Genomic DNA, 26,281 nt, shown 5'->3' on the forward strand with positions numbered 1-26,281 from the left:
ATAAATCTTCCAGGTGTTACCGCTTTCTCTGCCTCAAATACATTTTTTCCCTTCTGGTAAAATAATCAGCCCTTTTTAATTCCCTCATTCTACCTTCTATTCGAAAGGATGTGGAGAATAATGCATTCTTGTGCAACTTTTCCTCAGAGAATATTACAGGCATTAACCCTCAACAATAAAGGTCAGTTAGGCACAGAAAGAAGGTGTATTTACTGAAAAATATCTTTATTGTTTCAGTTCACAACAAGCACATACATTTACAAAATAAATGCCTGTGTGTTCACCTTCTGGGTTTCTCTGACATTTCCTGAACAGTCAAAGAATTGAAATGATAAAAACTGGGTGAGGGAAGATTTAGATTGTTCTTGGTGTAGGCTAAAGGAATGGTATAACATCTTGCACTGAAGACCTGCATTGTGCTGTTCTATGATAATTTCTTCAGGAGGAAGAGACGATGACGGCGCGATGCAGCGTGCACGGCCTTTCTGATGAACGATATCTGTTATTTGTTAAGTAGGGATCCGTGCACAATCCTGATTTGATGGAGGCAGATGTGAGAGCGTGGAGGAACATCTGGAGAAACTTCTGAAATACCCGCTTCGCTGCCGCTGCTGCTGTGCGGTCCGGAATCTCCGGAGGAGAAGGCCTCTGAGACCTCGGCTTTGCTTGTTTTGGCGGCTGGTACGAGGTCGAAGGCGCTCAGCAGAGGGTGGTGCTCGGGAGGCTGTATTGGAGGGGCTGGTCGGAGGCTCAAAGTTTTCGGACGGACTCAGAGTCTGCTGTCGTCGGGTGCTTCCAATGCATCAGTTGTTGGTGCCTGGAAGTTTATGGCGGGACGAGTTTGTCCCTTTTTGCTGCCTGAGATCGGGGACTATTGGAGTCGATCAGGACTTGAGACTTTTTTTTACCGTGCCCATGGTCTGTTCTTTATCAAATTATGGTATTGCTTTGCACTGCTGTAACTATAATTATGTGGTTTTGTCAGTGTTAGTCTTTGGTTTGTCCTGTTTTTTTGTGATATCACTCTGGAGGAACATTGTATCATTTCTTAATGCATGCATACATTTCTAAATGACAATAAATGAGGACTGAGTGTCCTCATAATCTAATCAAATAATCTAATTTTTCCCTGACCAGAAATGTGGTCAGCTGGCTTCTCCATGCTCTGCTAGGCCTTCAATTCCAACTTTCCTGTTCTTCGTGTATATCATAGATGTATCATGTTACATTAAATAGCTCTGTTTAATTCTAATTTATTGCTATTTCTGGTGGGGAATATGGAACATTCAATGTATGAGATCTTGGTCTATATAGAGACTAAGGAGACTCCAAAAAAATGACCTTCATTATAAACTTCTAAAAGGTGGTATCAAAAAATGAGTAAAGTAATGCTACCATTCCAGAAAATATTGTTTTTATTGGTGCAGAGCTACATCAAGATTATTCAATGATACAGATTCTACCCCAGTAAAAAACCATAACATCCTCCAAAAACAGTGTCACCAATCCAAAGCAAGCAGTTGTTTGGAAATGACAATAGACAGCTTAGAAAATATCAGAGAACAATAGACAATAGGTGCAGAAGTAGACCATTCGTCCCCTCGAGTCTGCACCGCCATTCTGAGATCATGGCTGATCATTCACTATCAATACCCAGTCCCTGCCTTGTCCCCATATCCCTTGATTCCCCTATCCATCAGATATCTATCCAGCTCCTTCTTGAAAGCATCCAGAGAATTGGCCTCCACTGTCTTCCGAGGCAGCGCATTCCACACCTCCACAACTCTCTGGGAGAAGAAGCTCTTCCTCAACTCTGTTTTAAATAACTGACCTCTTATTCTCAATCCATGCCCTCTGGTACTAGACTCTCCCAACATCTGGAACATATTTCCTGCCTCAATCCTATCAAATCCTTTAATTATCTTAAACATTTCAATCACACCCCGTCTCAATCTCAATTCCAGTGTGTACAAGCCCAATCTCTCCAATCTCTCTATGTAAGGCAGCCCTGCCATCCCAGGAATCAACCTAGTGAATCTACGCTGCACCTCCTCAATTGCCAGAATGTACTTCCTTAAACCTGGAGACCAAAACTGTACACAATATTCCAGGTGTGGTCTCACCAGGGCCCTGTACAAATGCAAAAGGACATCCTTGCTCTTGTCCTCAAATCCTCTTGTAATAAAGGCCAACATTCCATTTGCCCTCTTCATTGCCTGTTGCACTTGCTCATTCACCTTCATTGACTGATGAACTAGGACTCCTAGGTCTCTTTGCAATTCTCCCTTACCTAACTCTACACCGTTCAGACAATACTCTGCCCTCTTGTTCCTGCTTCGAAAGTGGATAACTTCACATTTATTCACATTGAATGACATCTGCCAAGTATCTGCCCACTCACCCAGCCTATCCAAGTCTCCCTGTTTTCTCCTAACGTCCTCTTCGCATGTCACACTGCCACCCAGTTTAGTATCGTCAGCAAACTTGCTGATATAGTTTACAATGCCCTCATCTAAATCGTTGACATAAATCGTAAAGAGCTGTGGTCCCAATACAGAGCCCTGTGGTACCCCACTAGTCACCTCCAGCCAGTCTGAGAAACACCCATTCACTGCTACCCTTTGCTTTCTATCTGTCAACCAGTTTTTTATCCATGTTGAAACCCTGCCCCCAATGCCATGAGCTCTGATTTTACTCACCAATCTCCTATGTTGCACCTTATCGAATGCCTTCTGAAAATCTAGGTACACTACATCCACTGGCTTACCCTCGTCTAACATCCTTGTTACACCCTCAAAAAACTCCAACAGATTAGTCAAGCATGATTTGCCCTTGGTAAATTCATGCTGGCCCAGCCTAATCCTATTACTGCCATCAAGATATGCCACTATTTCGTCCTTAATAATGGACTCAAGCATCTTCCCCACGACTGATGTTAGGCTAACAGGGCGATAGTTCTCCATTTTCTCCTTCCCTCCCTTCTTGAAAAGTGGGATAACATTAGCCACTCTCCAATCTTCAGGAACTGATCCTGAGTCTAAGGAAAATTGGAAAATGATTACCAATGCATCCGCAATTTCCTGAGCCACTTCTTTTAGAACCCTCAGATGCAGACCATCTGGACCCAGGGATTTATTAGCCTTCAGTCCTATCAGTCTACTCATCACAGTTTCTTTCCTAATGTCAATCTGTTTCAATTCCTCTGATATCTTATGACCCTGGCCCATCCATACATCTGGGAGATTGCTTTTGTTCTATCCTTTTGCTTGTTTTCTCTTTCCACTCTTTTCTATAAGTGTATACCCCAGATAGATACTTTGTGGAGATTTTGTGATATATATGATTATATGATATACATGTATAATGTCTGAAATACATTTTTATGGAAATGTTTGTTTGATGAACTTAAATAAAAAATAAATTACAAAAAAAAAAGAAAATATCAGAGAAATCCTTTAATCTTCAACCTAATCTGCAGCAATAATGACTCCAGAATAAAGTAATCCTCAGATTAGTAAATTTTTAGCAGCTGCTGCTTCAGGCAACCTTTTATTTTTTGCATTTCTTCTGCACAACATAATTAGTAATCCCAATAATCAAACATACAATAACAGCCACGACTACTGCAATCCAAACACTGTGCAGTATCTTATTGTTTTCCGGTTTGTCAGGCAAAGGGTCAAACAAAGAAACGCTGGCAATATTGGACATCTCAGAAGACTGATCCTTTTCATCATAAGCACATAAAGCGAAATAGAGCGTGGTTGTGCTTTTAAGACCTGTATTTTTAGCAGCAATTATAAATGTTTCTTTGGAGCCAAATGGTTGTGGTTTCAAACTTGTCAAGTTAACCTGTTCAGCTCCTGAGAAACTGTCCCGTAACTGCAGCAGTTTCTCGCTCCATCTCATCTCATAGTAGGAGGCTGATAAAGAAAGGAAGTACTGTAAGTGATTGCATTGACATTTTGAACAGTATTGGACAGATGTGAGAATGCGGTGAGTGCTTATATGGCTGATCAATTACATGGTAAATCGATTGCGGCTCCTGCATGTGGAAAGTGCTCCCTTTTTGCATGGACTTTCAAGTGCTGGTAAGCCACTTAGGATATTTTGCATAAGTGAAGTTGTCATTATAAATCAATACATTGTAATGCATTTTAATTTTGAAATCTTATCTGTTCAATTATTTCCATCTCAGTTCAGTTTGTTCAGATTAGATTAGCTTTATTTGTCACATGTATTGAAATACCAAATCATACAGTGAAATGTGTCATCTTTGTCAAATTGAATCAGCGAAGGTTGTGCTGGGCTGCTGGTAGGTGTCGTCATGTTTCCGGCATCAACATCGCATGCCCACAATTCCCTAACCCTGACCATATGTCTTCGTAATGTGGGTGGAAACTGGATCAGCCAGAAAAAACCCACACAGTCACAGGGATAACATACACAATCTTCACAGGCAGGACTGGAAACTGAACCTTGATCAGTGATCACTTGCACTGTAAAGTGATGAGCTACCTGCTGCACGACAACACCGGGAGGATTCCCTGCCTGTAACAATTCCAGCAGAAAGAGAGGCCAACTGTACCTGCCTTAACTCTCTGGGCCACTGTGTGTCTGTTGGTGTGCACTGGTGGTCATAGACAATGAGTCAGTTTGTGATCTTCAGTACCAGACATTGACTGGAAATGTACTGTCCCATTGGGATCAGAGTGAACAAAAGCTTCACTCTGTGAGAGCTGTGAAGATGTATGAGAGCGAAGGACATGTATCTTATCCCTGTGGTCGTTGACTGACTGTGGTCTTCAATACTCACAAATTGGTCATAAAATATTTTTTTAAATTAATTCAGCAGAGTCACATCCTTAATTTGTTCTTGTTCTTTTATACCAGGGAATGTGTTTTCATTGTGTCAAACCTCAGCTGGTCAGCAGATTTCTCAACTATCTGATCACTTCATTGTTGGGAAGAAAAATTCCATGTAAATTATTAAAATGCAGGAACATTTACCTGTCCCTTGATCCATGTCTGCTCCTGGTGCTGTCCACTGCAGCTCAATTTTGTCTTTTTCTATCATTGCTTGAAGATCTGTGACTTTGCACGGTGGAAAGTTGACAGTAGGTGTACCTTGAGGGATTGAAAGTGCTCCTCCTGATTTGACCCTGCTAAAGCTTCCTATTTGAGCTGCAGAATTTTCTTTACTAACTCGAGGTTTTGGTGGATTTATGTGAATAACACCTACATTGAAGGAAAGAAACTGGAATTGAAATTTGGATTGGTTTATTCTTGTCACATGTGCTGAAGCTTAGTGAAAACCTTGTTCATGCAGATCAAATTATTACACAGTGCATCAGGATAGAACAAGGTAACATAATAAAGTATAACAGTTGCAGAGAAAGTGCAGTGCAGGTGGACAATAAGGTGCAAAATAATGCCATAGGTTTTGAGGACAAGAGTCCATCTTATCATATCAAGTAATCATTAAATAATCTTACAACAACAGGGTGGAAGATGTCTTGAGCCTGCTAGTATGTACTTTCAGGATTTTCTATCTCCTGCACAATGGAAGAGTGGCAAAGAAAGGAGAGATGTGAAAGGTACCTTCTCCAGAACCCAGATCATACAGAGAGAACCATGGCTGAACCAAGGATGCCTCCGGCCCTCATTTATTTCCGATATTGTGGGGGACGTATAGAAGTTCATTGCTTTCTCACAGAGTGAGGGGCAAAGACACTCTGACAGCCCTCTCCCCAAAGTCATGTTGTTATTGGGGAATAGCGGGCAGAAGGGACACAAGCTCAATGATATTTATTCTAAGATTTCCTCTCTGATATCCTTTGTCTAAAGTGTAGTATCATGGACGTTGGAAATCTGTAATTGAAGCAGAAACACTGGAAGTTCTCAAAGGATCAAGCAGTGTGTTTTCATCATCAGCCCGAGACGTTAGCACCGTATCTCTCTCTCTACAGATGTTGCTTGAACTGATGAGAACTTACAGGATGTGGTTCTTTTGTCCTTCTCTAGAGCATTTCCTCTATTTGTTCCATTTTCTTTCCCTGACCTATTCTTTCTCCCTGCTGCTTCATAATTCCATTCTCCATCTCTGCCATCTTATACTCACTCAACCCAAGGTCACAAATTCCTGCCAGTGACTTGGATCTAAGTTGACACAGAACTGTGGGAATGCCTACCTGATGGGATTGTACTAGATTAATGATCGGAAGACAATTCGAATCTCATTCAATTTAATTCAAGTTAAGTCAATAAATTTTGAATAAAAAGTGAGTCCCAGTAAAAGTAACAATGATGCTGCCAGATCATCTTGAAACATTACTCTTTCAGCATTGCACTTCAGGACAGGACATCCGCCATCTTTCTAGAACTTCAGGTGTTATTCTACTCAAACACAATGTAATTTAAAAACATTTTTTTATTGTGTTACAGTTTATAGATAGCATGGAAAGCAAGGCTCCAGTATTTTTAAGTAGACCTCAGGAAACAGGACCATATGAGTTTAAAGGGATTATGCCAGTGAGTGCCCCAGTGAGTGGATGGGGAACATGATATATGTCACCGACTGAGTCAAATACGGGACCACTGGCATTTCCAATTAGACCAAAAGTGAAGCTTAGAATGAGTGGATAGCCAAAAACTTTTTTGCAGAATGGAAATGGGGTATAGTTTTAATGTGATTGGAGTAAAGTTTAGGGGGATGTCAAAGTTGGATTCCTTACACAGAGAGTGATGGATGCTTGGAATGCCCTGCCAGGGCTGGTGGTAGAGGCAGATATATGAGGGACATTGAAGATACACTTAGATAGACACAGGGATGAAAGGAAAATGGAGGGAAATGTTAGATTGATCGTAGAGTAGGTTAAGAGGTCAGTAGAACATTGTGGCCCAATGGACCTGTACTGTGTTCTATATTTGATGTTCTTTCTAAATTTGGACACAACAGACAATAATCCACATCAGCCTGCATGTTATAGCTGGACAGTGACCTTACCTGACTGCCATCCTATTAAACAGGGCAGGTGGAGGTGTGGGATTGTGTTCTTCCTGATGATGAGTGACTTGACAAACACAGCTAATAATGCTGGAGGAATGGGCACCAGTTCACAAAGCAAGCATTCAATTCAATGGCTCACTCTGACACTACATCACAAACCAGGGAAGGTTTAAATGGATGTAAACCAATCAAGACAAATGGCACTAGCACAGTCAGCATGGACAAGTTGGGCAAAGGGCCTGTTTGCATGCTGTACAGCTCAATGATTATCTGACACTGTATTGATAAAACAAACCTGTGTGGTCTTATTGTGAAATGCCAAATATTTATTACCATTTTCTGTGTATCCTGGCATGTACAGGGCACTCCCATCTGTTCTGTTTGTCTTCATGGTAGACCCTTCCTTTCCCTTTACCCGCACCTTGAAGTTGTATCTTCCATGTCCAATAGCGTTCAGGAAATACTTAGAGTACACCCCATCATTGCTGACAATATCAGCACCTAAAAGTAAGTAAAGGTCAATGATTTTCAGCTGAGGAGAGAATGCAACACTAATACTACAATTTTTTTTTTTTTTTTTTTTAAAAGCTGCCTGTAGAAGCTTCCTACTCTCATCTCATTGGTAGTCCATTATGATGTCCTCAGATCAAGACCAAATTTCAAACTTTAATTGTTTTTATTGCTGTGTAGACTGTCCTAGGTGTGATGCATTGAGCAGGAACAATTTATAGCAACATACAAGAATGGGAATTTTCTACATTAAATTGATGTTCCATCACTTCCACAGAAACTGTGACATCTGAATGAGTTGCAAAATGATCCCAGATAGGCACTATGTGCACAGAGAACAAAGACACCTGGCTACTCTGAATATTCATCATCGGTCAAGTTCAATGCCTGATTTATTATACAAGGTGATAAATGAATCTGAATCTGAATCACTTCTGAATCTCCCTGGATGAATTGATGAGAAAGTTTCCAAACAGCAGTAGGCCGGCAAGTTTGATCCAGTCAATCACAATCCAGAGATGTCTGAAACTAGCAAGAAATTCCTTTATTCTGCTATTTCCGTCCATATCCATCCTTTAATGTCCAAATTTGTTTGTTTTTTTAATTTATATGCTATATAATTCTTTATTTTAATTTTTTTTTATTCTTCACCATTGTTGGATGTTGTTTTTGTTGCATATCAGAATCAGGTTAATTATCACTGGCATGTGATGTGAAATTTGTTAATTTAGTAGCAATAGTTCAATGCAATACATAAACTAGCAGAGAAAAATAATAAGTAAAATAAAAATAATAATAGTAATAAATAAACAAGTAAATCAATGTATATTGAATAGATTTTAAAAACATGCAAAACAGAAATACTGTATATTAAAAAGTGAGGTAGTGTCCAGAGATTCAATGTCCATTTAGGAATCAGATGGCAGAGGGGAAGAAGCTGTACCTGAATCACTGAGTGTGTGCCTTTAGGCTGCTGTACCTCCTGATTGAGGATAACAGTGAGAAAATGGCATGCCCTGATTGCTGTAGTCCTTAATAATGGATGCTGCCTTTCTGAGATACCACTGCCTGAAGATGTCCTGGATAATTTGTAGGCTAGTACCCAAGATGGAGCTGACTAGATTTACAACCTTCTGCAGCTTCTTTTGGTCCTGTGCAGTAGCCCCTCCATATCAGACAGTGATGCAGCCTGTCAGAATGCTCTCTATGGTACACCTATAGAAGTTTTTGAGTGTACTTGCTGACATGCCAAATCTCTTCAAACTCTTAATAAAGTAAAGCCACTGTCTTGCCTTCTTGATAACTACATCGATATGTTGGGACCAGGTTAGATTCTCAGAGATCTTGACAACCAGGAATTTGAAGCTGCTCACTCTCTCCACTTCTGATATCTTTATGAGGATTGGTATGTGTTGCTTCATCTTACCCATCCTGAAGTCCACAATTAGCTCTTTCGTCTTACTAGTTTAGAGTGCCACATAGATGCTGTGACACCACTCCACTAGCTGGCATATCTCACTCCTGTACACCCTCTCATCACCACCTGAGATTCTACCAACAATGGTTGTATTGTCAACAAATTTACAAATGTTATTTGAGCTATGCCTAGCCACACAGTCATGTGTATATAGAGAGTAGAGTAGTGGGCTAAGCACACACCCCTGAGGTGCGCGAGTGTTGCTTGTCAGCGAGGAGGATATGTTATCAACAATCAACACAGATTGTGATCTTCCAGTTAGGAAGCTGAGGATCCAATTGCAGAGGGACTTACAAAGGCATTCTGCAACTTCTCAATCAGGATTGTGGGAATGATGGTACTAAATGCTGAGCTGAACAACCTGACCAACATACCAGAGCAAATTCCTAATATGACAAATAAAGTTGGTCGTTAATCTGATATTGATCCTTCTCAGCATTGTCTCAATTCAATCTGAACAATAACACACACACACACACACACACACACACACACACACAAAAATCTGGGAAAAATGTTACCCTCCTACCCTCCCTCACAGTACCCACCAGCCTGTCCTCCACTTCTCACCACACCCACCCGTACTTCAATGCTCCCAATCCCAAATCTTATTTTGAGGCCTAGACATTCAGGGAGATCCCACATGCAGCAGATTGCAGACACTAATGCCTGGAGACACAAGAGGCTGCAAAAGTTCTCAGTTCAAAGTAAATGTATTATGAAAGTAACAAATGTTTTTATTATACAAATCAGAATCCAAATCGGGTTTATTATCATCGGTATGTGTCATGAAAATTGTTAACTGAGTCACTTCAATGCAATACATGATAATATGGAAAGGAAATAAATAAATAAATTAAGTCTGTCTATTGAATAGATTAAAAATAGTGCAAAAACATAAATAATGTATATTAAGATAGTGATGTAGTGTCCAAAGGTTCAATGTCCATTTAGGTATCATATGGCAGAGGGGAAGAGACCATTCCTGAATCAGAGTGTGTGACTTCAGGCTTCTATATCTCCTTCCTAACTGTAACAATGAGAAGAAGGAATTTCCTGGGTGATAGGGGTCCTTAATAATGGACGCTGCCTCTCTGAGGCACCACTCCTTGATGTTGTCTTGGGTACTATGGAGGCTAGTACCCAAGATGGAGCTGACTAATTTTACAACTTTCGGTAGCAATTTATGGTCCTGTGCAGTAGCACCACCCCCCCCACCCCCATACCAGACAGTGATACAGCCTGTCAGAATGCTCTCCGCAGTATATCTATAGAAGTTTTCAAATGCTTTAGTTGATACACCAAATCTCTTCAAACTCTTAATAAAATATAATTGTGTCTTGCCTCCTTTATAGCTACATCAATGTGTTGGGACCAGGTTAGATCCTGAAAGATCCTGACACCCAGGAATTTGAAACTGTTCACTCTCTCCCAATTCTAGTTGAATTGGTTCATGTTCCTTCATCTGACCCTCCCTGAAGTCCATAATCAGATCTCTTGTCTTACATACGTTGAGTGCAAAGTTGTTGCTGCAACACCAACCAGCAGTTGTATCTCACCCCTATAAGCCCTCTCGTCTCCATCTGAGATTCTACTAACAATAGTTGTATCATCAGCAAGATTATAGATGGTATTTGAGCTGTGCCTAGCCACATGGTCATGGGTACAGAGAGAGTAGAGTAGTGGGCTAAGCACACACCCCTGAGGTGCGCCAGTGTTGATCGTCAGCAAGAAGGAGATATTATCACCAATCTGTACAGATTGTGGTCTTCTGGTTAGGAAATCAAGGATCCAATTGCAGAGGGAAGTACAGAGGCTCAGGTTCTGTACAGTATTGATCAGCATTGTGGGCACGATGGTGTTAAAAAATGAGCTATAGTCAATGAACAGCATCCTGACATAGGTGTTTGTGTTGTCCAGGTGTTCTAAGGCCATGTGAAGAGCCATTGAGATTGTGTCTGCTGTTGACCTATTGTGGCGATAGACAAACTGCGATGGGTCCAGGTCCTTGCTGAGGCAAGAGTTCAGCTTAGTCATGACCAAACTCTCAAAGCATTTCATCACTGTAGATGTGAGTGCTACTGGACGCTAGTCATTAAGGCAGCCCACAGAACTCTTCTTTGGCACTGTTGTAATTGTTGCCCTTTTGATACAAGTGGGAACTTCTGACTCTAGCAGTGAGAGGTTGAAAAAATGTCCTTGAATACTCCTGGCAGTTGGTTGGCACAAATTTTTTGTGACTTACTAGGTTCTCTCCATCTGTGCCTGCCGCCTTCCGAGTGTTCAACCTCCTTAAAGACATCAGCCTCTGAGACAGAGATCACACAGTCACTGTGTAAAGCAGGGATCTTGACAGCTGGAGTGATAGTCTCCCTTTCAAAGTGGCATGGAAGGCATTGAGCTCATCTGGTAGTGAAGCATCTCTGCCATTCATGCTATTGGGTTTCATTTTGTAGGAAGTAATTTCTTGCAAACCCTGCCAGAGGTGTTGTGGAACTGATGTCACCTCTAACCTCCCTCAGAACTGTCTCTGCTCTTTGCCCTGTGCAAGTCATACCTGGCTTTCTTATACAGACCTGGGTCACCAGACTTAAATGCCACGGACCTAGTCATCAGAAGATGACGCACCTCCTGGTACATCCACAGCTTTTGGTTTGGGAATGTACAGCAAGTTTTCATAGGCACACGCTCATCCACACAGGTTTTAATGAAGTCGGTAACAACTGCGGCATTCTCATCCACAGTCAAAGATGAATCCCTGAATACAGTCCAGTTCACCAATTCAAAGCAGTCCTGTAGGCGTTCCATACCTTCTTGGTCCTCACTACTGGTGCTACAGTCTTCAGCCTCTGCCTATACCCTGGGAGCAGTAGTTCCCTGAAAGTGGAGTCTCATGTAGATAGGGTGGTGAAGAGGGCTTTTGGAACGCTGGCCTTTATAAATCAAAGCATTGAGTACAGAAGTTGGGATGTAATGCTAAAGTTGTACAAGGCATTGGTAAGGCCAAATTTGGAATATTGTGTGCAGTTCTGGTCACTGAATTATAGGAAAGATATCAATAAATTAGAGAGAGTGCAGAGACGATTTACTAGGATGTTACCTGGGTTTCAGCAATTAAGTTACAGAGAAAGGTTGAACAAGTTAGGTCTCTATTCATTGGAGCATAGAAGGTTGAGGGGGGATTTGATCGAGGTATTTAAAATTTTGAGAGGGATAGAGAGAGTTGACGTGAACAGGCTGTTTCCATTGAGAGTAGGGGAGATTCAAACTAGAGGACATGATTTGAGAGTTAGGGGGCAGAAGTTTAAGGGAAACACGAGGGGGTATTTCTTTACTCAAAGAGTGATAGCTGTGTGGAATGAGCTTCCCGTAGAAGTAGTAGAGGCCAGTTCAGTTGTGTCATTTAAGGTAAAATTGGATAGGTATATGGACAGGAAAGGAGTGGAGGGTTATGGGCTGAGTGCGGGTAGGTGGGACTAGGTGAGATTAAGGGTTCGGCACGGACTAGGAGAGCCAAGATGGCCTGTTTCCATGCTGTGATTGTTATATGGTTATACGGTTATATGGTTAAGTACAGCCTTTCCCTAGTGATCCGTTTATGGTAAGTATTTTAAGATTTAGTGATAAGATTATAAAGCTTTTTATTATTTTCATGAATATTATTTTATTATTATTTCAGTAAATGGTAAAACAGGAGCAACAAACAATCTGCGGGAGGAACTCAAGTTAGACAGGCTCTGAGACAGAAAAGGAATTGTTTAGTTCAAAATCCTGAATCAGGATACATTTTTCTGGTAGATGCAGATGAAGCCCCATTCACTTTGCTGATTTTTTAGTGGAGTTACATGAAGCAACATGTTGCTTCCTGCAGGGAATTACCCACCCCTGTTCCTTTTTTCAGGAACTTGCAGCAAGAATTCTCTGAGGATCACTTTATGTGTTAAATAAATAAAATATATCCATCTTCCGTAATCTCTATGAAGAGCTCAGCTAAAGATTTAATCTTCCTGTTTTAGTTGTCACATTGTGAGATGTCACACATCTGTGCAGAATTGTTCTTAACTTGGCTGCCTGCTCAGACTTCCAGCCCTCCCAGACTTCCTTCATCTGGACACGGAAGGCCAAATGAGTTGACTGTCTGCACCCACAAGATGGTGTGGGCTCTGTATAGCAGGTTGGTCTCAGGGACCATACCAGAGGTCCTCACTGCTCAGTGTTCTGATAGCCTTTGACTGGCATGTAATGAAAACATTCCGATAAAGTAGAACGATTGTACCTTACCCGCTTTTACATTTTTTCCCCACAGAATTGGTGACCCCATTGAGACAGATGAATCTCTCATTCACACACCAGCTCTCCCTGGCATTGAGTTGTGTTCTAGTCAAGATGCTGCTGAGCTGTGGCCTCTATCGAGTTTTTGTGTCTCAGACTTAGTTTTTTTTTGAGGTTTGAGGGATGATTTTGGTGTTCTGGGGCCAGGTTAAAGTTTAGGTACAAGAATGTGGATGAGTTAGAAGTCAGGCCAGTATTCAGGTTGGAGCACTCTGTGAGTCAAAGGCAAGCAATCTTTGCAGAAATCTGTTGACCCTGAATCTGAGTGTTAGTTGCAGTAAGCCATTACTTCATTGGGAACCCACCAGTAAGCCTGGCACTGGGCTCACTACTATGTACAGTGATGAGATGGATAGTCTGTCCTTCAGGCTTGTTTAGATCTTTACATTTGACCACAAGGACATCTTGAGGTCAAATTAGTCAGCCAGCACAACACAACACATTGAAGTCTTGTTCACAATTTGATCAGGTCATCTATAGGTTAAAGAGGTCCTCTGGTGGCTGCCAATGGTAATTTGTCCTTTACCCACCCAGTTTACTCTACATCAATAGATCTCCCCCAAACTTTTACTTATGTTCACTACATCACTATTAATTTCACAATAGCTCCAAGAGAATGGTATACAACTTACCTACACCATTATCTAAAAGCTCCACTTGTTCTGTATGACCTGTGGGTTGTTCAACAATGATTATCACACTCGCAGATAAGACTGGTAAAAATCCTTGTGAGACTTTTGCATAAATAACCACTGGAGCAGAAGGATCCTTTCTGGTGATTTTTGTGTTGACTGTGACAGGGGGAACATTCTCATCCGCTGCTTGGGATGTTACTGTAACTGTTACTTGCTGCTTATTTCCGGGATTCCTGATTTTGTAAGTCCAACTTCCTTCCTGGAAGATGATTATGGTTAGTTCTATGGTAATCAAAGGCAGGAATATCTTCTCAGTGATACTTAAAATCATTAATAACCGGTAATGTTACAATAGTCATAGGGAAATTCAGTATGCAGGTAGATTGGTGCTGGATTTCAAAGAGGAGGAATTGCTAGAATGTTATGAGATTACTTTTTAGAGCAGTGCATGCTTTAGCCCAATATGGGATCAGCTGCTCTGGATTGAGTCTTGTGCAATGAATTGGAAATAACTAGAGAGCTTAAGGTAAAAGAACCCTCGGGCCAAGTGATCATATTATGATCAAATTCACTCTGAAATTTTCGAAGGAGAAGCTGAATTCAGATATATCAGTATTACTGTGCAGTACAGGGAATTACAGAGGTAGAAGAGAGGAGTTGGCCGGAACTGATTGGAAAAGAACACAGGCAGGGATGATGGCAGAACTGCAAAGGCTGGAATTTCTGGAAGCAAATCTGAAGGTTCAAGATATATACATCCGAAAGTAGTATTTGAACAGCAAGATGACACAACTGCACTGTGGAAGACACAAGCAGTATGGTGGAGGTTCCAGGTGACAGAGGTCATGAAATGAGTGAATCTACCATTACTAGAGAGAAGGTCCTTGGGAAATTGAAAGGTCTGAAGGTAGATAAGTTACCTAGACCAGATGGTGTACACCCCAGAGTTCTGAAAGAGGTGGCTGAAGAGATCGTGTAAGCATTAGTAATGGTCTTTTAAGAATCACTAAGTTCTTGAATGGTTCTAGATGCTGGAAGATTACGAATGTTACTCCACTCTTCAAGAAGGGGAAGAGTTAGAAGAAACTAAACTATAGATCAGTACTCTGATCTCAGTGGTTGGGAAGATGTGGGAGTTGATTATTAAGGATGAAATCTCAGGATACTTGGAGGCACATGACAAAATCAGCCATAGCCAGCATGGTTTCTTCAAGGGAAAATCTTGCCTGACAAATCTGTTGGAATTCCTTGAAGAAATAAGAAGCAGGATAGATGAAGGAGAATTGCCACATTTGAGGCTGCTTAACAAGCTATAGCCCATGGTATTACAGGAAAGATTTTAGCATGGATAAAGCAGTGGCTGATAGGCAGAAGGCAAAGGCGGGGTTATAAAGGGAGCCTTTTTTGGTTGGCTGTCAGTGACTAATGGTGTTCCGTAGGGGTTTGTGTTGGGACTGGTTCTTTTTATGTTATCTGTCAATGATTTGGATGATGGAATTGATAGCCAGGTTGCCAAGTTTTCAGACTATATGGATAAAGGTAGTTTAATGGTAGAGGGGCTATAGAAGGACTTAGACAGATTAGGAGAATGGGCAAAGAAGTGGCAGATGGAATACAGCGTTGGTAAATGTATGGCCATGCACTTTTGTAGAAGAATTAGAAGGGTTGAGTATTTTTTAAATACAAAAAACTGAGTTGCAAAGGGACTTGGGACTCCTCATACAGGATTTCCTAAAAGTTAATTTGCACGTTTGTGAGAAAGGCAAATGCAATGTCAGCATTCATTTCAAGAGGACGAGAATATAAAAGCAAGGATGTACTGGTGAGGCTTTATAAAGCAATGGTGAGGCCTAACTTGGAGTACTGTGAGCAGTTTGGGGCTCCTTATTTTAGAAATGATATGCTAAAACTGGAGAGCGTTCAAAGGATGTTCCTGAAAATGATTCCAGGATCGAATGGCTTGTCATATGAAAAGTATTTGATGGTTTTGAGCCAGTATTCACTAGAATTCAGAATAATGTGGGGTGACCAAATTAAAACCCAGAGAGTGGTGAAAGGCCTTGATAGAGTGTATTTGGAGAGGATGTTTCCAATGTTTCCAAGCCCAGAGGACCAAACCTCAGAACAGAGGGACATCTTTGTTGTTCAGAGATGAGGAAGAATTTCTTCAGCCAGAGAGTGGAGAGACTGGAATTCTTTGCCACAAGCAACAGCGGGGGTGAAGTCTTTATGCATATTTAAGGTAGAGGTTGAGAGATTCTTCCTCCTGAAGTTAATAATCTGCTCTTTGCCAGCTAACATTGAGTGAGGGGTTGTTGTGGCACCACTCACCCAGGTTTTAATCTATTGATTCATTTCCACATTTTATCCAGTCAACAACAGCGGTGTCATCAGCAAACATTGCACTGGAGCTGCAATTGGCTTCACTGTCATAAGTGTAAAGTGAGTGTAGTGAGATAAACAGAACTGTATTCAATACTCCAACTTGATCTGTAGAACAGTCAATAGAGCCTGAATGAACAAGTCCAATTAATGCAATTGACTGTAATGTTAATGGAAAGTAAACCTACAAAACTATGTGGCAGCCAGACAGGCCTATCATCATCTGTGGAGAGGGAAATAGAGATAATCTTTCAGGTACATAGGAGTATACCTGTGCAGTGCCTTCAATTTCGAGCCATGCGGTGTGTGTGTTCTCTTCTATGACAAAGTCATTGTTGCTGTATACCTTTCCATTTGGGTCACGTACAAATACTTGTGGTGTGGACGCCTCCCAAGTGAACACAAAGTGTGTGTTGTTTCCAACAGTTTTATCAACAACAATTGAATCATTAAACCAACTGTTTCCATCAACACTCCTTCCTGTACTTTCAAGCTAGGAACGAGGAAATAAACATATTTTATTACAAAGCACTTGGTAACATAAAAACAATGGGAAATTAATTGTCTAAGGTAAACAAACCTGGATTGACTGTTGATTGATGTCACCATCTCCTGATACTAATTCACCAAATACATCAGTTAGTCCATTTAATTCAACGTTGTCAGTGGCTGCAAACCATAGACCTCCTATTTAATGGAAAATGAAAAATAATCCATAACTCAGATATTATCCATGGTTTCCTCTTTTATCCCTGATCAGTCCAACCTTCACTCTAGTTATCCTCCTGCTTGTCACATATGTTCAAAGTTTCATTTTATTATCAAAGTATGTATGCAGAATACAACACTGAAATTCATCTTCTCCAGATAATCATGAAATGCAGAAAAATTACGGAATTATTCAAAGAAAACACATCAAACTCCCCCCCCACCACACACAAAAAGAAAAAGAAACAAAACCTGCAAACTCCAAATCCCTTCAACTCACCGTCACTTAAAAACTAAGATATCACCCACAAAGGAAAAAAAACAGTGACAATAACATCAAACACCCACCTCCTCTCTCGCACACAATAAACTAGCAGGTCGCCCAGTTGGAATAAAAACAGCAACAAGAACATCAGACCTCAAATCCCAAACAACACCCACCCACCACACACAAAAAACAAATGTGCCACCAATGCAGAGAAACAGTGACAAGAACACCAAACCCCAAACCCCTAGCCAACAAATCAGCCACAAGAAAGAATATCGGGCAAATTCAGGGAAAAAAAAACACAAAGAACCAAAAGACACCAATATAATCAACAGTTAGATTGAACGACAGTTCAATCCACAAATCTCACAATTTGATAACATCTCTGAGAACACCAAAGAGAGCAGCTCGAACCCAGTAGCCTCTCCAAGGATGGCGACTCGAACCCAGTGGCCTTTTCCTGGACAGTGACTCAAACCCAGCGGCCTTCCAAGGAGAGTGACCGTTCAACCACTCGCTCTCCTCTGGATTTGCCTCAATGTTTCACTTTTCCTCAATGCTTTAATTGGCAAGAAATGTAGCTCATCATGGCCCCAAGTCCTGTTTCTGATTTTCTCTTTGAGGTAGCTCATATTCGTGCTCCTCTCCCAGAATTTCCTTGTATAGAACACCTTGGGATCTTCTTTAATACTGCTAGCCAAAATCTCTCAGGTCCCCTTCCAGCTGTCCTTGGTCCGTTCTTAAGCTCTTTTCTGGCTGCCTTGTAACTCTAGGGCACCTTGCTTCCTAAATCTTAAGTAAACACCTTTAAGTAAACATCTTGATTAGACATTTCACCATCTTTTGTTAACTGTGGTTTCTTCAACTTGCTATCCTTACCCTGCCTCAATGGGACAAACCTATCCAGAACCCTATGTAAGTGCTCTCACAACTGCCTGTAAGGAGTTTGTATATTCTCCATGTGTCAGCCTGGGTTTCCTCCAAGTGCTCCCATTTTCCCACACAGTCCAAAGGCGTGCCAGTCGGTGTGTAAATTAGTCATTGTAAGTTGTCCTGTGATTAGGCTAGGATTAAATAGGGGGATTGGTGGGTGGCATGGCTCAAAGGGCAATAAGGGCCTATTCTGCACTATATCTCAATAAATAAATTTTAAAAAACAAACCCCGCATTTCTGTTGTGCATTTCCCTGAGTCAATCTTTTCCTATTTTATACTCCCAAGTTCCTGCCTATTAGGATCAAAATTTCCCTTCCCCAAGAAAGTACGTTCCCATACTCCCATCCTATCCAAGGTTATGTAACATCAGAAAGTTGTTGTCGCTCCTTCAAAATGCTTGCCCACCAAGAGATCTGTCACCTGACCAGATTCACTACCTAGTACCAGGACTAATATGGTTTATCCACTAGTCAGCTTGTCCACATATTGTGTTAGCAATCTGTCCTGGACACACCTAACAAATTCTGCCTCATCAAAACTTTTTACACTTCAGAGGTGCCAATCAACAGTAGGAAGTTGAACACACCCATGACAACAGCCCTGTTATATTTGCACTTTTCCAAAATCTACCTGCCAATCTGTTACTCGGTGTGAGCTGCTGTTGGTGGGGGGGTGGTGTAGAATACTCCCAACAGAGTGATTGTTCCATTCTTATTTCTGATTTGCACCCACACTGGCTCAGTAGACTATCCTTCCACAATGACATTGCTTTTTGCCACTGTGATACTATCACTAATTAGCAATGCCATCTCTTTTACCTCCCTCCCTGTCCATCTGAAAGATTTAAACCCCAGAACATCCATTAGCTATCCCAGCCTTTGTGACAGCCAAGTTGCTGTAATGGCCACAACATCATAGTTCCATGTCCTGACCCATGCTCTAAGTTCATCATCCTTGTCCTCAGTCTTCTTGCATTAAAATAGACACATTTCAACCCATCTAACAAACTGCAATTATGCTCTATCCACTGCCTCCCAATCTTGCTACACACTGCATTTACCTTTTTATCAATCTCTTCATCCTCTGATCTAATCTATCACTACACCATCTCCACTCACTGTAAAACTAGTTCAAACCCATCACAACAGCTTGAGCAAACCTGCCCGGAAGAATACTAGTTACCTTCATGTACAAAAAGTTGGAAAACTTTACTAAATGGATTAAGCTTTATTTCATCTCTGGTGGTGATAATGTCTATCATTCTCTTCTATACAGATGTGTGGATTTAACAAGACTTTTTGGGGAAGTGTGCTACCGTGGATAAAGATTCGTTACTGCATAGAAGACAAATGGTTGGAATAAAGGGGTCTTTTAAGCTAGAGAGACATAACTAGAGAGTCTGCCAAGGATCAGTTGGTGGACATCAGTTATTTTGATTAGGTTCATAACTTTGATGAAGGGACAATGGGACTTCTGTGGTCTTGTGTAGGAATCACCAAAAGTTAGCAGACAAGTGCAGCAGGTCATTAAGAAAGGCAACCCGGTACAGTGTCAGCTGTACGATTGGAGTTCAACAGTCTGTAAGGGCTTTGAACTTCCTTCTTGTGACTACATGGGCTTCCTCCAGGTGTTCCAGTTTCCTCCTATTTTCCAAAAACATACAAGTTCGGGTTAATAAATTGTGGTTTGCTATTTTTTGGCAATTCTTGCAGGCTGCTATAGAACAACAGTTCATGACCTTTGGCCCGCGATGTTCAGTCAACCTTTTCACCACTCAGACTGTGTTGGAAATTACTGCAAATAATGCATTTACTCACATGTTTCGATGTTTTGATGGACATGGGAGAAATAAATCTTATCCTTAAAATGAGATGTATACCTTTAATACAAAAGGAACAGGGTCTATAAATCGAAAGTATTACTATAATTGTGTCATCCCTCCTCACTGGTGAAGATCTCCACCCCTGGTGAATCTCTGCCGCATCTCCAAACATGTTCTCACACAGTTTATCCCGTTGCTTACTATCTGGCTACTTGGTGCCGGTTACCTGTTTTTGCTGAGAACTGCTCTAGATCCTTGTCTGCACTTGGCCCTAATGCGATTGTGTGGATCATGGCTCTACTTTGTTCCACCTCTGTGAAACAACTGTTAATACTGTTGTCCTCTCCGTCCGTAAGCAGAATAATTTCATCACCTCTTGTATCTCCATCATCACCACCAAGTACCTGCAAGACAACGAGTTGTCAACAAGTTAAGTAAAATGTAATCCCTGAAAGGAGTGTGTTAATGAAGTTTTCCAGACCTACCTGAAAGCCAGATCGAACCCCCGCACAGATATTCGTTCCCCCGGCAGCTGATGTTGGTAACAGAAGTACAAGATCGCTCCTCGCACTAGGACCATCAATCTTTTTTAATTGTGCTTTAGTGTTGGCTTCATGGTTAAAACTGACAATTCCAACTTGTGATCCTTTTTCAATGACCTGCCGCAAGAATACCTCAGCAGCTTGTCGAAGCCTGCCAATGCGATTCCCCTGTTCACCAACATAAAGCACAAAGTATGATGTAAGATTAATCTCAGCCCCATTTAATGGGCCAGACAGTGCTGGATACAGCTGAATCTTAATGCCTTTAGATGTAAACCATGAAGCTGTGACCATTCTGCTGGAATCAAGCTGTTGTTGCAATTCAGCCCTACATTACTGGATGAGTAAATCATCAGCACGTTTATCTATTTGGTAATGTGGGGCTCAACATGCCCAGAGTGTGGAATGTTCATTTGGTGCTGTTTTCAAGGTGCCTACTAGTGTCTATGAATAAAACAGGATCAGCTTCTTGTGTTTTTCATAAATTGTCCAATGCAATACAATTCAAGATTGTTTATTATCATTCTTCAGTAAACGAGCATAAAGGAGAACAAAATGACTGTTACGCTGGATTTGATGCAGCATAAAAACTTAATAAATTTAAACATAAAAGTAATCCAATAAAACAGACTGTTGAATATTTTCTGCATACACACACGATTAGCTTATATACATAGACTGTATGTAGATTAAGCGAACACTAGGAGCATCACATTGTTTCTTTGGGTTAAATTGTGCTCCAATGCAAACTTCATTCTCTTGTTTATGATGTGAGGGTGAACAAGGAATATTGGTTTGCAGTTTAATTTAGTTAACACAAGGTCAGGCTTCTGTCTAGAAACAAAGGTTATCAGTAAGTCCCTTGGTCCCTAGAAAGTGAATATCTAACACAAACTTTGGCTCAACTTTTGGTCTGATCACATCCATGAAATGCTATCTAAACACTCTGTGCCTTCTGTACTCTCCTCACTGATCCAACCATTGCTCCAACCATCCATATGGTCTGAGAGGAGCTACAGCTGATAAGAACGCTGCAGAAATTGTCCTCAGTGACACCTGTCACGTACCCCTTGACCGGGTTACCGAACCAGCAGAAATGGAATACACGTTGGAGTCTGGTATTACTGTAACTAATAGTGTTTATTAATAAACTAAGTAATACAGTACAATAAAAAGCAAACATATGAAACAGGTTAGCAATGATATATACAGAAGTGTGGAAATAGGAATCAAAACCAAGCTCTTTCAAAGTCTAGGGGTAAATGGATAATCTTACAATGGTGAAGAGTTCAGTTCAGTTTAGGTCGAGGTACTTGCTGGTGTACTGTTGGAGAGACAGAGAGTGAGAGGTGATGTCGTTGTCATTGATATTCCCATTGTCTTCCTATTGCAGTCACCGACTGTGACTATGTACAACCCGTTCTTCAGTGGTGGACCTGTCACCCAGGCAAAGGTGGACACACAAATAAGCCCCCACCAGTTGCACCTTTCACACACTGTAAGCCACTGATCGATTCCCCGATCGATCCTCCAAACCCCCACCTTCACGTGGGTGCACAACGCTCTTTCAGTGTCCCATGGTGTGTCTGCTTGTGTCTTAGCAGACCTGCTTTTTATCTCCCCTTTCAGGGCTCTAGCTGTCTATCAACCCAGTCCTACCTTGTTGTCTCTGCAAACATCTTTCAAGCAGGAAAATGTCCTTGAAGTAAAGGTAAACAACCAGCCAAGAAGCCATAATATTAAATCATCTCTCTCTCTCTCTCTCTCTCTTTCTCTCTCTCTCTCTCTCTCTCATGAGCAGCATAGTTCATGGGGGGGGGGTCAACTCTGGACCCCATCTCAGCTTGGTTTGTTCATCACACACCTAACTTTTCCCTGATCTCAGGAACATGTCACTCAACTGAATGCCACCACTGCCCTTGCAGTAGACCAGTTGAGTTGAGGAAAAAGGCAAAATCCTACCTTGCCTTAGCCCATTGCTGCTCATCGACCTCACTTGCTCTTGCTGTTCAACAAAGCCGGCACTTTGACCTACTGACAGCACCTGGTGATCTCTGCACCATTATACACTGAATGTCTGACAAGTGAACTCAGAAAGCTATCCATTTTATCCAAGCATTCCCAGCTTCCGGTTGAGGTGTCAGATTGGGTATATTCAGATTGGGATAAGAAAGGGTCTCGGCCCAAATTGTCAACTGTACTCTTTTCCATAGATGCTACCTGGCCTGCTCAGTTCCTCCAGCATTTTGTGTGTGTTGCTTGGAATTCCAACATATGCATATTTTCTCTTGGTATTAATCATTATAGATTGGAAGAAATAAAGTAATAAGATGGGAAAGCTGCCTAAGTGATTATTTACACACACTAGCCAAAATCTCACCCCATCACTGAGTGAATGTTGTCTCTTAGTCCAACAGGAATGTTAAACCCACTTCAACATTTTGCAAAAATTTGAACTAAATAGTGTCCATATGTTTGTTTCTACTCACATACAGTAAATGAAAGTGAAATGTTGTAGACAAGATATTGCAGAGCTTCCACACCATGGCCTCTCTTCAACGATCAAAAATCAAGAATCAAAGATCAACTTTATTCACCATATAACTGACATGTTTGAGGAATTTGCTGTGGTGTAGTGCTCAGGCCACAATATGCAACAAATATCAGCAATGTTCAACAATGAATATCAGAATGCATTTACAATGTCACTCTCTTGTTACCCTATCTACGCATTTCATTGAGTGGTCCTTGACGTAAAAAACCTTACCTGACTCATGCTTCCTGATACATCAAGGACTAAGCAAAGTACACGGTCTTTGGTCTGTAGAAATGTGAATGTTGGTTTGGTTGAACCAGTGTAGGGTGACGAAATGCTTCTAAGTTCTTCCGAATGGCTGATCACATCCCAAGTGCTTCTGCAATTGCACATTCTATTCTGCATGTTGGGTGCTTCAGTGTTGTGGGTCTTGTCAGTGCAGAATTTGAGAACCTGGAGAAAAAAATAATGTGTCAAATAGATGAGTAACCAGAAGGAAGTCCTCACCTGAAGGTTACAACTGATCTCTGAGAGCTACCAAAGAGTAGTAAGGGGATTATTCCCAGTTTATACCTGATATTTATCTTTCAATCAACATCACAAACAACATGTCACCTGGTCAAAGACAAAAATATGCCCATTGACCTAACATGTCCATTCAGCTTTTTGCCCTTTTACAATAAATCCATTTGCCCCCATCTGAACCATATCCTATTTAAATCTCTTTTTATGTGTCTCACATGGTATATTTATAGTGGAGTTTGAAAGATATTTAAGGTGTCAAAGGATATAGGGAGAAGGCAGGAGATGAGGTTGAGAGGGGAAAACAAACAGCCATGATTAAATGGCAGACAGAGCACAGTCAATGGGTCAAATGACCTCATTCTGCTGTGATGTCTTCTAACTTAATGGTCCTATCAGATTTCCCAAAATGTTCAGGATTATGAGTCAGGGAATATTCTCTCGGGATAGGATGGATGCTTGTGTTAAGGATTCTGACCTACCCTGCTCAATTTGAAATGTTAATTATTATTTCATGCCTGCTCATCATTCAGGACTGCTTTGATGGCTGAGAGTAGAGTCACATTGTACAATGTACAATCATCAACAACAATACAGTGAGGTTAAGGTCACCGATACTGACAAGTTTCCAACTGTTTGTATCACCATCTGGTATGAAGATACCAATGCACAGGATTGGAGAAAACTGCAGAGGGTTATGGACTCAGCCAGCTCCATCATGGATGCAAGAAGACCAGGAACAATCTCCAGAAAGTCATCTCACATGCGAAGTGGCAATTCCAGACCGAACCTGAATCAGAGGATGCTCAACAGATGTGGAAGGACTTGAATACTATCAACTTCTACAAAGTAAAAGCAAATGGCATGTGTGACAAAAGGGTCTCACTCCCAGATGATCTCCATGCATTTTGTGTTCACTTTAGAGTCATAGAGTCAGAGAAAAGTACAGCAGAGAAACAGGCTATTTGGCCCATCTAATCCATGATGAAACCATTTAAACAGCCTACTCCCATTGATGTGCACTAGGACCATATTCCACCATACTCCTATCACCCAATGTACCTATCCAAACTTCGCTTAAACATTGAAATCCCAGTGCACCACTGATGCACACTCTCATGACCCTCCGTGTGAATAAGTTTCCCCTCATGTTTGTCTTTCTCATCTTTCACTCTTAAGTCATGACCTCTAGTTGTAGTCCCACCACACCTCAGTGAAAAATGCCTGCTTGAATTACCCTATCTGTAACCCTCATAAATTTGTAAACCTGCATCAAATCTCCTCTCCATCTTCTATGTTTCAAGCACTAACGTCTAAATGTATTCAATCTTTCCTTATAACTCAGGTCTTCAGCCTTGTCAACATTCTTGTAAAATTTCTCTGTACTCTTTCGACCTTATTTATATCTTTCCTGGAGGTTGGTGACCAAAACTGCATACAATACTCAAAATTAGTCCTCACCGATATCTAATACAACTTCAACCTAACTTCCCATCTGCTATACTCAATACTTGGATTTATGAATGCCAATGTGCCATATGATTCTTTTAATGACACCTAGGACCTGTGACACCACTTCCAATGAATTATGGACCTGTATTCCCAGATCCCTTTATCCTACCACACTCCTCAGTGCACTACCGTTCACTGTGTATGACCTACCCTGGTTGGTCCTATTGAAGTGCAACATCTTGTGCTTGTCTGTGTTAAATTCCCTTTGCCATTTTTCACTTCATTTTTCCAGCTGGTCCAGATCCTGCTGCAAGCCATGATAGTCTTCCTGACTGCCGGCAACACCTGCAATGTTAGTGTCATCTGCAAATTTGCTGATCTGGTTAACTGTATCATCATCCAGATCATTGATGAAGATGACAAACAAAAATGTGCCCAGTACCAATCCCTGCGGCACTACATTAACTACAGACGTCATTTCAGAGAGGAACCATCTATTACCACACTCCCGCTCCTCCCACAAAGCCAATGCCTAATAGGAGCAGAATTAGGCCATTCAGCCCATTGAGGCTACCCTGCCATTTCATCATGGCTGATCCATTTCCCTCCTCAACACTATTCTCCTGACTTATCCCCATATCTTTCATGGTCTGATTAATCAAGAACCCATTTCCCTCCAACTTAAATATACCCAATGTCTTGGCCTTCACAACCTGCCTGGGGCAACAAATTCCACAGATTCACCAACCTTTGGCTAAAGAAATGCCTCCTAATCTCTATTCTAAATGGACATCTCACTGCTCTGAGGCAGTGCTCTTATTCCCTAGCCACACCACCCTCTGCCCCACTATAGGAAACATCTGCTCCACAACCATTCTCTCCAAGTCTTTCAATATTTGATAGGTTTCTATGAGATCTTCCCCCACCACCCACCATTCTTCTAAATCCCAGAGAGTACAGTCCCAGAACCATTAAATGTTCCTCATAATCCTTTCATTCTGCAGATCATTCTTGTAAATCTCCTCTGAAGTCTTTCCAATGCAATGTGTCCCTCTTATATAAGGATCCCAAAATCGCTCACAATACTACGTGAGGCCTCACCAGTGCTTTATAAAGCCTCAGCATTACATCCTTGTGTTTATACTCTGACA

The 26,281-nt window shown here is 41.3% G+C and overlaps 1 protein-coding gene across 2 annotated transcripts in view; it reads right to left on the minus strand.

Moving 5' to 3' along the window:
* Nucleotides 1–3,549: 3,549 nt before the first annotated feature.
* The window catches only part of LOC132401714 (calcium-activated chloride channel regulator 1-like), a 71,851-nt gene continuing 49,119 nt past the window's right edge, over nt 3,550–26,281 (minus strand). Inside the window, exons 6-14 of one of the 2 annotated variants that reach the window (XM_059983827.1) lie at nt 23,388–23,609; nt 20,564–20,788; nt 20,305–20,482; nt 16,926–17,032; nt 16,692–16,838; nt 13,961–14,222; nt 7,343–7,510; nt 5,011–5,238; nt 3,550–3,923 (exon numbers count right to left, since the gene is read on the minus strand). In XM_059983827.1, coding sequence (XP_059839810.1) covers nt 3,550–3,923; nt 5,011–5,238; nt 7,343–7,510; nt 13,961–14,222; nt 16,692–16,838; nt 16,926–17,032; nt 20,305–20,482; nt 20,564–20,788; nt 23,388–23,609 — 1,911 coding nt within the window. Of the gene's footprint in view, nt 3,924–5,010; nt 5,239–7,342; nt 7,511–13,960; nt 14,223–16,616; nt 16,839–16,925; nt 17,033–20,304; nt 20,483–20,563; nt 20,789–23,387; nt 23,610–26,281 lie in introns of both variants that reach the window. The other variant, XM_059983826.1, reaches the window with a different exon arrangement.

The sequence above is a fragment of the Hypanus sabinus genome, chromosome 11 (assembly GCF_030144855.1).
Source record: "Hypanus sabinus isolate sHypSab1 chromosome 11, sHypSab1.hap1, whole genome shotgun sequence".
In the NCBI taxonomy this organism is placed as follows: domain Eukaryota; kingdom Metazoa; phylum Chordata; class Chondrichthyes; order Myliobatiformes; family Dasyatidae; genus Hypanus; species Hypanus sabinus.